This window comes from Brassica rapa, chromosome A01 (assembly GCF_000309985.2).
Source record: "Brassica rapa cultivar Chiifu-401-42 chromosome A01, CAAS_Brap_v3.01, whole genome shotgun sequence".
Lineage (NCBI taxonomy): Eukaryota > Viridiplantae > Streptophyta > Magnoliopsida > Brassicales > Brassicaceae > Brassica > Brassica rapa.
Window position 1 is genome coordinate 10871624 of NC_024795.2, and position 15754 is coordinate 10887377.

General features: G+C 34.6%; 2 protein-coding genes, 1 long non-coding RNA gene and 1 pseudogene across 3 annotated transcripts; 2 read left to right on the forward strand and 2 right to left on the reverse strand.

The window, feature by feature from the left end:
• Window positions 1-1267: 1267 nt before the first annotated feature.
• On the reverse strand, window positions 1268-2250 carry LOC103869594. Its single transcript, XM_009147675.3, has one exon. The coding sequence runs from the start codon at window positions 1824-1826 to the stop codon at window positions 1446-1448; it is 381 nt and encodes a 126-aa protein (XP_009145923.1). The 5' UTR covers window positions 1827-2250; the 3' UTR covers window positions 1268-1445.
• A 422-nt stretch (window positions 2251-2672) lies between these two features.
• On the forward strand, window positions 2673-5585 carry LOC103869603 (zinc finger BED domain-containing protein DAYSLEEPER). The gene is made up of 8 exons (XM_033281398.1): window positions 2673-2984; window positions 3051-3125; window positions 3226-3297; window positions 3378-3473; window positions 3595-3669; window positions 4055-4500; window positions 4646-4964; window positions 5298-5585. The coding sequence occupies exons 6-8, from the start codon at window positions 4111-4113 to the stop codon at window positions 5399-5401; spliced, it is 813 nt and encodes a 270-aa protein (XP_033137289.1). The 5' UTR covers window positions 2673-2984; window positions 3051-3125; window positions 3226-3297; window positions 3378-3473; window positions 3595-3669; window positions 4055-4110; the 3' UTR covers window positions 5402-5585.
• A 2093-nt stretch (window positions 5586-7678) lies between these two features.
• LOC103869620 lies at window positions 7679-13885 on the reverse strand (annotated as a pseudogene).
• A 118-nt stretch (window positions 13886-14003) lies between these two features.
• Window positions 14004-15729, forward strand: LOC117125904. The gene is made up of 2 exons (XR_004448375.1): window positions 14004-14668; window positions 14744-15729. It is a non-coding gene; the product is annotated as an uncharacterized LOC117125904 (long non-coding RNA).
• Window positions 15730-15754: the final 25 nt, after the last annotated feature.

The following is a 15754-nucleotide window of genomic DNA, read 5'->3' on the forward strand; positions in this document are numbered from 1 at the left end:
CTTGGATAAACCCTAAACTCTTGGGTAAATCATAAACTATAAATCAAAAACACTAAAATCGTAAACTCTTAAGTGTTTTAGTGTTTTGTATTTTTGATTTAGAGTTTATGATTTATCCAAGGGTTTAGGGTTTCGGATTTAGGGATTAGGATTTAGGGTTTAGGGTTTAGTTTTTTCTTAAAAATATTTTTTTTGTAATTACTACTATTTTTATTTTTTTTTATTTTTTTATTTTAAAAACATAATATAATTTGACAATATTTTTTTTCTTTTTATAAAAGATATCAAATTTAAAATAACATAATCCTATTGGTTGGTGAACCCAAGAATAAGTAAAAAAAAAACTATCTGGTAGTCGACAAAAAATGTCCAATTTGACATCATTTAAACCCCCAAGCATTCCAACTAAAAGCCCTACTTATAGATTGGATGGCAGTGTTTAGCTCAAGAGCCAATAATATATAACCAATCAGCTACTTTGTTGCAAGTCTATGTCTAACGTTAAACAAATCTCAAATACTTGATTCTCTTCTACTGTAATCAATATCTAAACTAGAGATCATCAAGCGAGTCTCAGTTAAGCCTTTGATTTATTGCCTGAACCAAAGCAAACCAGTTTTCGCATCTGTTCACTTAGAACCAATAATAGCACCTAACTTCAAAATTTGTGAAACTTGATTTCCACATATAAGACCCAATATATATATATATATATATATATATATATATATATATATATTTTTTGTAACTTAAAAGACCCAATATATAACACCAAGTTTAGTTGCGGGTGGTCAGCTACTAAAGATATAATACTGGATTGAATATATTCTTTTAAAATCTAGCTATAATTGAATGGCCCTTTAACTTTGATATCTTTCTCTCTCTCTCTCGTTATTACTGACATGAAAGAGTTAAAGAGTATTGTCTCAAATACATGCAAATAAGTTTTGATTGCGATTGACATTTTTTTATCATGACCCGTATGAGTTTTTCACTATTTCTACAAAAAATATAACATTGAATTTTCTTGAGAAGCAAGCAGGGTTTGAACATGCGCAAGCGCAGGCCAACAAGAATCTAATTTCAAGTACATGTACCTTACAAAGTAGAAAGACAGAGAACATCATCAAAAATGCGTATAAGTCGATAAAGTTAAGGGAAGATGGTAATTAAGTTGGCAACCATTCAAAAGCAAGAACAAATAACTCAATGAGTACGTAGATCATTGTCAACGTAGCCAACGTAATATAAAATAGATCATAAGCAGTAGCTCCGAAATAGTTAATAATATATTTGATCGCATTTGAACCTTCCATATTACATATCATCACCACCTACAAGACTCCGTAAAGGAGAATACCGACCAAAAAGGTTATACATACATATTTCTAAATTAGAAACAAAACAAAAACAACAAAAGATGGAGAGGAGCAATTTTTATGAGTTTAGAGACGCAGAGACGTGTCAACGTCATCGTATCTATCAATCCCAACCACCTTATTCTCGTCCTTTTTTGGCCAGTGATGATAAAAGCTAGGCTTTTCAATGGAATCAGAGGTGGAGTGAGGGCACAAGGAGAGGGAGAGGAGCTGCTGTGACGAGCTTGTTTGAGAGTTTAGAGGTAGAAACTGGAAGAAACCAAAACTCACGGGTTCCCTGTAATATTGTGAGATATTTTTGTCTTGGTGGTTAGGTTTAGGGTTAAGGAGCTCTCGTTCAGCTCTTAACTCTCGCGCTTTCTGAAGTTGTCTGAATCTTTCTTGAAGCAAGACGATTGAAGACTGGATTACCATTTGTTCTTTGCGGTCTCTTACCATTGAATTCATGACGTGCAAGTATAATAATAGTAATAATGGAAAATGATATGAGTCGTGAAGAGTGTGTTGCTATAGGGTTTGGGGCCATGTTACGTGCATCATGCCTATTTATATATGGATGAAAGTGGTCGACATTTCTTATTATTTAATCTGCATGAGAATATTACAAAATAAATAAAATGTATATAGGGTTGTTGAGTAGTTCGATGAAATTCCAAAAGGAAGAGAATCAGGAGTAAAGTGGGAAGAGAACAAGAGGAAGAAGGCAAAAGGGACAATCTAAGGATTGTAAAAAGAGAATGTATTATGTGTGAGTGGATATTTGCATATTTGAATTTCTTTTTTTTAAAGCAACAAAAAAAGTTGGCCAAAGTAGAAGATGGTTGGGAGGAAAATGACAAGAATAATGTTTGAAGGGAAGCACATGGATTGGTTTGTTTGGATGATTATTGAGTTGTATAAACCCCCCTTTTTTCATGCTTCCCACTTACCTCCTCCTAATTAGGGCTCTTTTTGTAATGAAAACTTTATTATTTCCCACGGATCTAGATTGTTTATATATTATTGTCAATGCTTGAAATGAATCTTGAATATATATTTATTGTTAATGCTTGAACTTAAATCGTATACATAATAATTTTTTTAATGGCGGATAGTCAAGCTAAAATACATAAATAAATCTCGCGTATGTAATGTAAGGATAGTAATGTCAAATGGGTGGGCTATAAATGGGTGGCCCGTGTCCAAATAGATATGGACCGAAATGGACAAGCCCATATTAAACCATAAATAATTTTTGTCCAAATGGGTGAACCCAACTACATCTATGGTCAAATTTGGGCTTAACCAGTTGGACAATGGGTGGCCCAATAAGATTAAATGTCTAGGGTTTGGGAATTGGGGAAAACACGATATTTTTTTTTCTCAGCCTCGTGAGAGACAGAGAGAGCTTCTGCGATTATTCTTCCTCGTATTCTTCGATTCTTCTTTCTCATCTTCGATTCCTCTTTCTCGTGATCGATTCTTCTTCCTCTTCTTCGTTCTTCTTCGGTTCTCCTTCGATTCCTTCGATTCTCCTTCGACTTCTGAGGCTATCTATGGCCAGAAACAAGCTTTTGTGGTTGTGGGTCGAGTCATCACTGGCATAGAAGCAAAACTAAAGCTTCGGTATGTCTATTGAAAGCCAACATTGGTTTTGTTTTTGTCTGAGTTTGGACCTTTTTTGTTGTACAGGGTTATGGAGTTGTACTTATCAACATCGATGAGGCAGGGACCTTGTTGGTGACAAACTTTCGTATTCTCTTTTTGGTATGAACATTGTGTCCTTTCCTCTGTTGCTTACATGTGTTTCTCAAGCCACTTATGAATTTGTGATCATTATATATTCTTTGGTTTTATTTTTGTGAAGAGTGAAGGTACTAGGAAGGTCATCCCACTAGGAACAATCCCGTTGGCTACTATTGAGAAGTTTAACAAAACGGTCAGTAGCTATATCACACTTTTTCTTTTATTGTGTATGCTTTTGAGTTTTTAGCTTGTTGATTGTTTTCTGTGTTGTAGAGGTTTCAACTTGGCGGCATCTCATGTGGTTCACACTGTTGGCCCAGTCTATAATGCCGAGAAGAATCCTAAGAAACTCTTAGAAAATGCCTACAGGTAAAAAAATAAAAGAGCAAAAAAAATGCATTTTAGTGTGTATAGTAAAGTATTTTATTTCTGTTCTTCACTTATGCTTTCTCATTTAGATTGTGTATCTCAATATTTATTTTGGTAACAGGAACAGTCTAAGAGTGGCTAAGGAGAACAACATCCAATATATTGCATTTACGGCCATATCTTGTGGAATTTTCAGGTAAATTTATAGATATTAGTAAGAATCAGGAACTTGATGTTTGTCTTGTTGGTAAAGATTTCAAAGAGGTAAATTCATTGCCTTCAAACTACAGTTAGTTTCAAAGAGGGCCTCTTGTCAACGTCTTTTTAGGCTTTATATAGTGATGACAATTACCAAAGGAGATTTAATAAAACGTTGATGAAGGTAAAAAAATTTGGTCAACTTAAGGATATATTATACCACTAGTTAAGCTTGAACGAGTTAAAATCTTTTTATTAGTCAACTTAAGGATAAATTTGGTCAACTTAAGTTAGTTTCATTTAACTTCAATAACGTGATGAGTCTTGACTTTGCAATCTTTTTTAATTTTAAAATCTTGTTTAATCTGATGCTTTTTCTTCAGATTTGGAATGGTCAAGAGGAGCACTCATCAGTGAGTTCTTGTCTCCATTTTCTGAGATGACAAACCTGATTTCAGGCTCCTCTTACCCTACTGCGAACTTGTATTTTATGCAAGTGTGGAAAATAGAGAGTTGGCTGAGACATCATGCGACTTCAGAAGATGATACAATACGTGAGATGGTGAAGATCATGAAGCTAAAATTCGACAAGTACTGGGATGACTACAGTGATATACTTGCAATTGCTGCAGTCTTGGATCCAAGGTTGAAGTTCAAGTGCTTAGAGTATTGTTATACCACTCTAAACCCGTCAACAAGCAAGGCTAAGATGGATCATATCCGTAAGAAGATGGAGAAGCTATTTGGAGTGTATAAGAAGGGTACTAAGACCAGTACTGCAACCACTTCAGAAACCACAATGGAGAATAGTCTTCCTGCTGGTTATGGGGTAAGTAGTCAAGCTATAGTCACTGGTTTGTAATTACCTAAAGTTCTAAGCTTAGTTGATTCTGTTATGAGTAGATTCTAAGCTTAGTTGATTCTGTTTGGTACTTGGTTTGCTATTAATCACCTTTTTAATGTTTATACTGCAGGGATTTTATGCATTCATTACTCAAAATGCAGGAGAAGGAAAATCAGCTTTAGACGTTTACTTGGCTGAACCGGCCATGGATATGGTTGCCTTTCCGCAACTAGATGTCTTGGAATATTGGAAAAACAATAAAGCTCGGTTTAAGGAGTTGTCTCGTATGGCGTGTGATGTTCTTTGTATCCCCATTACAACTGTATCTTCAGAGTCTTCTTTTAGTGCTGGAAGCCGGGTCCTTACCAAGTACAGGAGCCGACTACTACCATCCAATGTACAAGCTCTCATCTGTACAAGAAACTGGCTACGCGGCTTTGAACCGATGAGTAAGTCGTCTCATCTGTACAAGCTCTCATCTGTTAGGGGACTACTGATTTTGATAGCTAACAATGATATCTGTACAAGCTCGGTTTTAGGGCAGTAGGGTTGTTCTCTGCAGACAATTGTTATGTCTTGTGTGAATCATTTGTTTAAGTAGAGTCGCTCTCCTTGGAACACTGATATTCAATTAGCTTGTTTGGTTTTATTGCTCAGCTTTATTGCTTGACAGTTTAAGTAGAGTCGCTCTCATTTGTTTAAGTAAAGTCATTTTTTGTTATATTATATATGATATGGTCATCATCGATTCTTGACTTCTTGTTGATATCATTATATGATAGGTGATTCTGAAGATGAAAATGAAGAAAATGAAGGTGAATATGAAGAAGAAGAACAAGAACAAGAAGATGGTGGAAGAAAGAAGAAGAAGGTGGTGACCAAGTGAAGAAATGAAACTCTCTTTGTTATAAAACAATATTGTGACTTGTGAACTTGTGATTTGTGAACTCATGTATTTTCACTTTTCATTGTTGTGTGAACTTGTGTGTTTTTTTATCACTTTGAACTTATCTTGTGACTTTATCTTGTGTGTTTTGTTTTATAACTTTGAACTTATCTTATGTTTTTTATAACTTTGAAACATGAAGTTTAAAACATAAAGATTAAGTATATCATATTTATAAATCTTTTGAACTGTATCTAGCATCTTTAAAATTGAAAAATTAAGAATCTTTGCATCATTAGAACTGAAATTATGTTTTTTACATTAAGTGGGCATATGGGCCGTCCATGGATAACCCAACAAATCATGGGCTTATTTGGTTATGGTCTCATTTGGACATGGTTCTATTTGGGCTTCAACCAAAAATGTCCAGCAAAAAATGAAGCCCATTCGGACACACCCGAACCCGCCCAACCCGCCCATTTGACATCTCTATGTAAGGAGATGCATAACCGTTGATACCTCGTATTTATATCTTCTATACTCAAGAAACTCAAATGATATTTTACTATTCATTGGAACGAAAAGTGAATAGGAAAAGGAAGTGACAAAAGGGTTTAGGAGAGATTTTGGTGGCTTGGGAGATGGTGAAATGGAGCCACTTTTTTGTCTCTACATCAAATCTTCTCGGTGGAATTTAATTTAAAGTTATATTATTGGCCTAGAATTTAAAATGAAACACATTTTAAAGAAGAGTGTCAAAAGTTGTTAATGTTTTCTATAAATTAGTTGATCCACTTTTATGTTTTAACTTCTTATGATTTGGCAAGGAGGAAAAAGTATATAGAACTGGTCATATACATTGAAAAAAAGACAAAAGGAGTTCAAGAGAGGGAATAATGATATCAGGATATAATAGAATGTGTTTTGATAGATAAATAATTGTGAAAAAGACCACTCGATTTTACTCGAAGACATTCTCTCTCGATCTCCTCGTTTTCTCTCGATCGAAATGATAATCTAAGGTCCATGCATGTACATACTCATAAAGCGCAAATGTATAGAGCCGTGACACAAATTATATATTATCATTCTCCTTATTATGTATTTCTCTTGATTTTGATTAGTTAGGTAACTTAGGTTCATTTGGTAAACTTGATTGCAACAGTTTCTAACAAAAAATAGGCGAGACAGTATAGCTAGAAAATGGAGCGGGGGTTGAAGAGAAAGAAGTGGACATGGGGATATAAAGTCTGAAAGGCACATCAAAAGTGGTGGGAGCAAATCTTTGTCGGGAAGTAATTGGAATGTAATGGCATGCATACACCAAAGCTGAAGATGCTACGACGTTTAGGATTTGGATTTACATTGTTTCACTCTTTAGTGTTTCTGCTTCGGTATCTGCGAACTTATCGATAATGATCTGATTTGATGATAAACCCAATTAGATAGATGGTTGTAACGTAATTATAATTAAGTGGGATCGGATGAGACAAAACATAAAATGTCTTTAGATTAGTTGAGAGAGATTAGGGACAACGCGTGCCTATTTCTTCTACTCCCATTCCAACCACTCCACGTAAAAATAAATATGTTCATATTTTTAAAATTTTACCCTCCATACTGTACTTCATTTACCCTAGACATTCTAACTTTGGATACCAAACCTTTCCTTTTTCTGTCCTTACGATCAGTGCCAACATTTTCGCTACTTGTATATGATTAATTTCATATCAACATTTGAGCTGACAAAAAAAAAATCAACATTTGAGTTCATTATTAGACCGTTCCTCGGGACTAATATCAATACTATAACCCATCATATGGATGGGCAAGTACTTGTAAAATATCATATTACACCCACACAAGTTGAGGAAGTTTAGTCATGTGCCTACTTCCACAACATATGGAAGCAATTATATCGGAAAATTTATACCTGGCTAGACTTATAGTATTATCAACTAAGAAACACTATAGTTTGACATGAACCAATTTGTAGCCTTCAGTCAGATATACACATCTTCCATTTCAGATTCTCAAACATGAATGTTAAAATGGATCCTAAATTTGTAAAGTTTTTGTTGGGGGTGGATCTTGATCCTCTAGCAAGGCCCATAAAACAAGGAACTAGGCCCATTTGGCTATAAAACCCTAGACATATCTTTGTATAAATAGGGATACACCTCTCTTTATGAGGATCGGCTCCTCTCCATTTTTACACTTAGAACACATCTTGTAAAGAGTTTATAGATTATTAGATTTACTTTACACTAGTAATCATACTTGTAATACAATCTTTGATCAATAAACTCTTTTTATGTTCATTTCCCATTTGATTTTATCTAAAGATTTCTCCTAAGCCTCAAGAATCTAATTCTCATTCTTAGATTCTTTTATTGTATTGATTCAACCAAAACCACCAGCATAAACACCATTTTTGGATCAAACAATTGGCGCTAGAAGGAGGGGGCTAAGGAGAACTATCTTATCTTCAAAACGTATCACATTTGGAAAAATCTTAGATCTATAATCGTTGGTTTACACTTCATCTTTGCCTAAAAACAACTTGGGCTGTTTGGGCTCAACGAAAAAGATGTTGTTTTGAGAGCCCAAATTAGATCCAACGAGTTTGGGTCCTCATCATTTCCTCCAGCCGGATCCCGACGACGGAACCACAGAAGATCCGACCGAAAAGACATCCACTCCGGTCAACACTCAGATCCGTTTAGTTCCATTCCATCATCGTCGACAACAAGGTTTTCGGCGGCTAAGGACGACGGCTGGTAATGACGGTCACCACCTCCTCTCTCATCTGTTGAAGGGGCGAAGGTCGGAGCCCTCAGAAGACGACGCGAAACTGCGGCGCGTTTTTCCCGTCGGCGGGGAGAATCTCCCAGCGGCAAGGTTCGAGATCGTCGGAGACAGGACAGTATCCAGCGAGAGTGACTCTGTCCCCTGTAGCTGCAACGGAGCCGGACTCGAAAACCGTCGCGATCGGGACGAGGAACTTCAGTGGCTCCGTTCATTCCAGAAGCCGGCGTTTGGATTATCTCCGTCTTCGTCGCCTCGGGGATGTAGGGCTTCCGGTGAACCACGATAGAATCCCCATAGCTACTCGAATCAATCGAGTGAAGAGTCTAACCGTACGAGAGTTTCCTTCACGTGAAGCTATTGACTTTTGAACAGGAGAGACCGAGCAAAGCTGTTACGTTGTGTCCCGTCGATGGACAAGGCTTCTCCTGCAGTAGCCGTACCATTCAGACAAAGCTCCCGAAATGGTGATGTCGTCATTTTCCGACAAAGGAAACAGCTTCAACATCTTCCGAAGAAGAGACATAGCGAGAGAGAATTAAGCTAAAGAAACTGTCCGGATCATGCCATGACCAGAGAGAAAGAGGACAAGCCTTCTGCAACGGCCACTCAAATCTCTCCTGCCCTCATCTCTTTGTAGGCGACATGGGTCATGCATCAAGCTTGCAGCAGTTTTAGCGTCTCCAGGCTCTCGTTTGCTCACGTAGCTCAGCATCAACATCTCTGTGTGCTTCAAGCTCTGATTCAAGCTCTGAAAGGAATAGAAGAAAATAGAGGAACGTGTGATAGACCACGACAAGGTCGGTCTCTCTTCATGCGCAGCTCATGATCATCAACGCACATCCCCGAGCTTGACGTTGTCGAGCTCACGTCTTAGCCTCTTCGTTGGATTCAGTTACGGAAGCCTACTCTCTATCAGCCTGTTCAGTCTCCTATTGTTCAAGATCTTATCACAAGCACATGCTTCTCAGGATCACATTATCTTGGCATCGCTTGGAGATCATCTCAGTAGCAGTTCAATCTCGGAAGTCACGTTCACCTCAAAGTGATGCGAGCCCTGAAGCTGGTCTGAAGATCACTTGCTCCCAAGTTCTAGTTTTTTTCCAGAGGAGCTTCAACCTCCGATTGGTGGATCAAACAGTTGCTGCTTTCGAACTTTGGTGGAGCTTACAAACGACACCACATCAGCTCGCTATCGGTTTGACAGAGCTTCTTTGCTCGACGACGAGTTCACCACTACCAAAGGCGTCGCGGTGAGGGAGTTGGAGTCGGACGTGGAGGAAAGTTTCAAACTTGAGTTGGCTTCAACCATCTACCGTCTATTCCGCATTGGCAATCACTTCGGCAAGAGCTTGATCTGGATCCGTCGGAGTACAAGAGTTGACGTGTTGGAGTACAAGGTGTGATGAGTATGTTTCATCAGCAATTCTCTACAGAGTTCTACAGAGTTGATCTCTTACCTTCTGGTTTCATCTGACTTTCCCGAGCTCATATCTTGAAACAACGTCAACGGTAACTTCTTCGCAAAGATACAAACCACAACCTCCAACGCTTGTTTCTTCTCCACACTAAAGATAAGCTCTCTTACTAAATCATCGCATGATTTAATCACTTTTGAAATTGTAGCTTTGGTTTAAATTATTAAACGGCTCATGAACACTAAACAAAAACAAGTTCGATAGCTTGCATATTAATTATGCAACAGTTGGTCATTTCTTTTCGTTTATATTAGTTTAATCATGATCATGCTTTTTGTGAACCAGAGCCAAAGAAAAAAAAAAAAAAAACAGAGCCAACAAGCTGTCGCCGCCACCATCATGTCCTCATGCTTCGAAGGACGGCCCTCAGCTACGAGCTTCCCGGAAGCGGTACAAGCAGAGCAAGCCAGGACGTTTCTCAACGTCATCACAGCCTGACAAACATACAAGCCAACAACTTTCTCGGCACACACGATCTCAACACGAGACTTCGGGTCGGTAACAGTTCGGTAAACTTGTATTTTAGGCACGAGTTTAAATTGAACTTGCTTTTTATTAGGCACGAGTATGCGGTCGGCTCGCTTATTGATAGACACAGAGTTTACAAAAACTCATCTTTGGCTAGGCATGAGTTTACAGAAGCTCTCCTTCTACTAGGCACGAGTTCTCAGTAAACTCGCCTCTGCCTTAGCATGAGTCAAGTAAACCCGTCTTTCGCTAAGCACGAGTTTAAAGCAAACTCGCTTTTTACTAGGCACAAGTTCGAAATAAACTCGCCTAAACCGTCATAGGCATGAATGTGTCTAGTTCATTGTCTAATAAACCCTATTCATAAAGTTCGCAGAGATCAACTTCGTCTCTCTCAACGAACTTTGGGGGGCTTATTGTTGGGGGTGGATCTTGATCCTCTAGCAAGGCCCATAAGACAAGGAACTAGGCCCATTTGGCTATAAAACCCTAGACATATCTTTGTATAAATAGGGATACACCTCTCTTTATGAGGATCGGCTCCTCTCCATTTTTACACTCAGAACACATCTTGTAAAGAGTTTATAGATTATTAGATTTACTTTACACTAGTAATCATACTTGTAATACAATCTTTGATCAATAAACTCTTTTTATGTTCATTTCCCATTTGATTTTATCTAAAGATTTCTCCTAAGCCTCAAGAATCTAATTCTCATTCTTAGATTCTTTTATTGTATTGATTCAACCAAAACCACCAGCATAAACACCATTTTTGGATCAAACAGTTTTCAAAGATTTTTATGATTGAACTCGTTTATCAGATTTGAGTTTAATGGGGTTTTAATAGGATACCCTATTTATTGATATAGAGGATTTTATGTTAGAGCAGTTTTTGTTTTTGTTTATCAAAAATCATAACTAATCTTCGTGGTCGACTATTTCACAAAAGCGAAGGGTTGATTCCGACAGCAATGAAAGTTGATTCCAATAATCGTTATTCTACCTCTACCGTAGTTACCATTTGTCTCATTTTTAGCGTCTCATTCCTGCTCCTGCATTTGATAAAAGTCTCCCCCTTCATCAAATCCATAGTAGCATCCAATTCAGATTATCCAAAAATAACTTATTCTTATTCTTTTTTTTTGAAAAAAGGCTTTCATATTTAAATTGCAATGCTGAAAATAAAGTTACATATTTATTCTTATTCTCTTACTTAATTTCATATATCTTGCATACACAAGCGCAATTCCTATGAACCAAACTAGTTTACCGTGCTCCACAAATACATTCATACTCGCCTAAAAGATTAAAATTGAACAACTCAGTCTATTATAATGATACAATTCTTTCCCCAATTTGCTTTTATCATATATTTTCAATATGTAAGCACTATATTTATAAGATATACAAATCTAACATGTAAAGTAAAAATTACAAGTTATCCGAATAAAAAAAAATCAACATTTTATCATCCTAATTGGATTAAAAACAAATTGAAACAGAGACGATATCTTTTTTTTAATATTTTAAGTGCCCGTAGTATGCTATTGAATACGTTAAAAATCTTTTTTTTTTTCTGAAAAATATACGTTAAAAATCTTATGATACATTTTTTATATGTTATACTATCAAACACAAAAATATAAGAAATTGGGGTTTCGTTTTATGACTGTGTTGAAGGTGGTGTTGTATGAGAAGATAATGATTTTGTTATATGGTCGTTAGCTTGCAGAATTCAATTTACAACAATGATGGGATATTGAGAATTTATTATCACAATAATTATTTGGATGTGAATTAAGTTCATATGTCACAAAATCAAATTCAGTTGACTATGCACTTATTTGCCACTTAATTCACCTAACCAGTATCAATGGAGAAAATATTTTTGTTAACTTTGTCAATAACAAAAATTCAAAAGGAATTAACTTACAAACGTGTGTGTCTCATTTGCTGAATTCCAAAGCCTGAAGCATTTGATATATTTCTCGCTACACAATGTGTCGAATGCTTTGATATATGTGATGATTTTTATCCCATGTTGCCAGTGTGTGACATTTACAAAAGTTACATTTTAAACTTTACAATCAACTAATTTTAGACTTCGATCTACAATTCAAAAGAACTCCATTTTTGACATATAAATACTTTTAACATATATTACAACACGTTGTGCGCAAATAGTTCTGTCTATTCCAGCAGCCTATGCATAATCTAGACACAAGACTATGGTGTAAAACAAGGAGAGTGACCCACAAACTTTCAAATCGGAAAACTAAAATGAACGCATGTACCCGGCCACTGCGTAGGCTTATTTAAACAAAGAAAAACTCCAACCAGCAAGTGAGACGGGTTATATATACAGCCCAATAAAGCCTTGTTGAAGAAGATTAACTCAATAGTTACCGTTTTACAATTTTTTTTTTGTCATTGATTCAACGTAACGGAAAAAGTATGTTTATGAATTTTTTTTACAAAATAAATTTATATTTAAAGATTATTTTTTTCAAAAAATATTTTTTTTTATAATTTTTGTTTTGAAACAAAATAGTTATATTATATATAGTTTGTGTTGCAAAACAAATATATAGTTTGCATTTTTTTCTAGAAAAAACTTTAAGTTATAATTGTGTTTAAACCTACTAAAATTTGTTGATGTTTTTATGATATTATGAACTGATTAATATTTTATAAAAGTAAAGTATTTTTTTCAAATTTTGCTTTAATTGGAATTTCTATTTATTATAAGTTTTAAAATCAAATGAAAATTATATAAAGATATGACAAAAGATTATTGACAAAAAATAGAATTCACAAAAAAAATTTTAAACGGGCTAAACGGGTACTATCAACATAAATGGACTTACATTAAAGGGTTCAAATGGGTAACTGGTCTAAACGGGCAGGGTCTAAACGGGCAGGACCTAAACAGACCCGGATAGCCCATTTTAACATCCCTAGCTATGTAAGTATGCATACATATTAGATTTATAATTTGATTCAATATGGTGTTTAGATTTAGAAATGAATACAATCTGGTGACAGATGTATGTGCCTACCAGGGCAATGCATCTTTTTGGTCTTGGATAGGTGTGTATGTGTCTGTTAATACTCTTTGTGAAATCCCGATGTGGAGCAGCATAACAAAGATTTTTTATAACTATAATACCCTTGTTTATGGTTAATTGGTAAGAATGCACCTAAACAATCACATAATCACCTATTATGCCATATACCCTTGTTTCTTTTTTAATATTTTTTTGACTATAATACATTTATCTCTATATCTCTCTCTTTTCCCTTTTATGTGTTCTAATCTCTTTATCTCTCGTACATGTTCTTCAAATCATCTTTTAATTCAATACAAATCTTTATTTTTTTATTCTGATTCTTTTGACATCCATAATGCTAATCTTATTATCTCACCCCAATTCCAATGCTAATCTTGAAATCTACATTCTTTTATTTAGATAATATATACGTTAGTAGGTATTTTATTACTTACCTACTATTACTTAGATTTTAATGAATTCTTAATAGATACATGAAATGTTAGCTGTTACAAATAAATTTGAGACTATTTGAAAGATAACTAATTAATTGTTAATAGTTTCATTAACTGATACTCCCTCCGTTTCAATATAGATGATGTTTTAGGTGATTTTTTTTGTTTCATAGTAGATGATGTTTTCACATATCTAGTTAACTTTAACTTTATCAAAAACTGTGTAGCCAATTGTGTTTTTATTATTTTTGTTTATAATTAAATAAAATTGTTTTAAATTATATTTTAATGATTTTTTGTTTAGAAAAGATAATTTCTTAATATGTGTGCAAAGAATCAAAACTTCATCTATTATGAAACAGAGGGAGTATATGATTTGTTAGTCGATACATTTGTTTGATACATAGATTGTTAGATGATACTGAAATTATTAGCTGATATGTTAGTTGGTATGTAGATTGTTACCTGCTATGTAAATATTTAGCTGATAGATCTAGAGTTACATGTTTTTTATAAAACATGAGGGCATTTTCGTCCGCACAGTATCAAAAGGTTACTCTTTTTTGGGTTTAATCACATCATGGGCATTTAGCTAATTTGGATCTTTGTTGGGTATATTACACTAATTGTCCCAAGATATTAAGCTCTCATTTTTATTTTATTTTTATTTTTATTTTTTGTTCAACAGATATTAAGCTCTCATATGATCAGCATGGCAAGGTTCTGCTTGCTTCAAAAGTGACTTGAGTGGTGTGTTCAAGCTTCTTTTTCTTGCTTGATAAAAACTCAATTGAGATGTGGTAAGAACTTTATCTCTAGGTTGTGGTATACCTAATCTTGGTATTTTGCTTCTGGAGGACCCCCATTGCCATTATTGCTAAGCAACTTGTTCAACCCTTTGATGAGTAATTATAGATACCGGTTAAAGCTTTCACACAATTGGTTCAACGTAGGTTAAATAAAAAATGAATGTGGTGTGATTCTCAGGGAATTTGCTATATGATGGTAAGTTGCCTTCTCTCTCAATCCCTTTCTCAGGGAATTTATGAGAATGAGAGTGTTGGTTGTGTGAAAATGCAGGTTGGGATCATACCATGGCTGATACTCTCAACCAGAGGGAGCAAATATGTATGTAGATTCGTAGAGTTTTGTTACAAAAAAAAAAAAAAAGATTCGTAGAGTTTTAAATCACAGTATTGAAGAGGGTGGAAATCTATGTTTTTGAGTTTAAGTGCTGTAGCCTTTTTCTAGTTGAATGTAAAGATATATCCAGACCCAAAAGTCTTTGTTACAAAAGGATGCATCATGTTTCTTTTTCCCACCCATTTGGGTTACAAATGTTAGAAATTTAACTTGACTTGACAGTGTGTGGAGCTTGCAATTTACCATGAACGGCTGGTGGCTGGCGAATCTCCAATGTTCTGTTTTTTTAATAGAAAAGTTCTAAAACAGAAATGTATTTCGGAGATGTATTTCTCAGAATATTTTAAATATATTTATAAAAATTGTAAGCTAATTTATTTTTATGCGAAACTTTCAAAATTGTATAATATCATTTAATTTTTATATTAATTTAAAAGTAATGGCATGCCATACAAACAATAAAATATAGTAAATTTTCTTTAATCATTAATATTTGAGTTTCCTATAAATTCTTTTTAGTAACTATAATTGATAAATTTTAGTATAATTACTAGGTGAGTTTCCATGAGCACGGATACAAACATTTACGTAATGATTGAATTAAAAAATTGATAAAAAAATACTTTGTTTATAATTTTTAAGTTAATTTCTAATATCTATAATATTATTTGAAAAGTCAGTTTGTTATGTATTATTATGTTCCCATCTTAATTGGATATATGATTTCACATATAATATTTTGTATAGTTTTAAATATATTTTTGTGTTAAATTATATCTATTATTTTAAATTAAACAATGATTTTTAATTATATTAAAATTGGACTATTATTTTCTTAATTTCATGTAGTTAAGTTCATTTTCTTTTATTTGTAAATATATTGGTGTTTTTGTATAAATGGGTATATATTGTTTTAGAAAATAGGAAACATAAATATGAAATCATAAT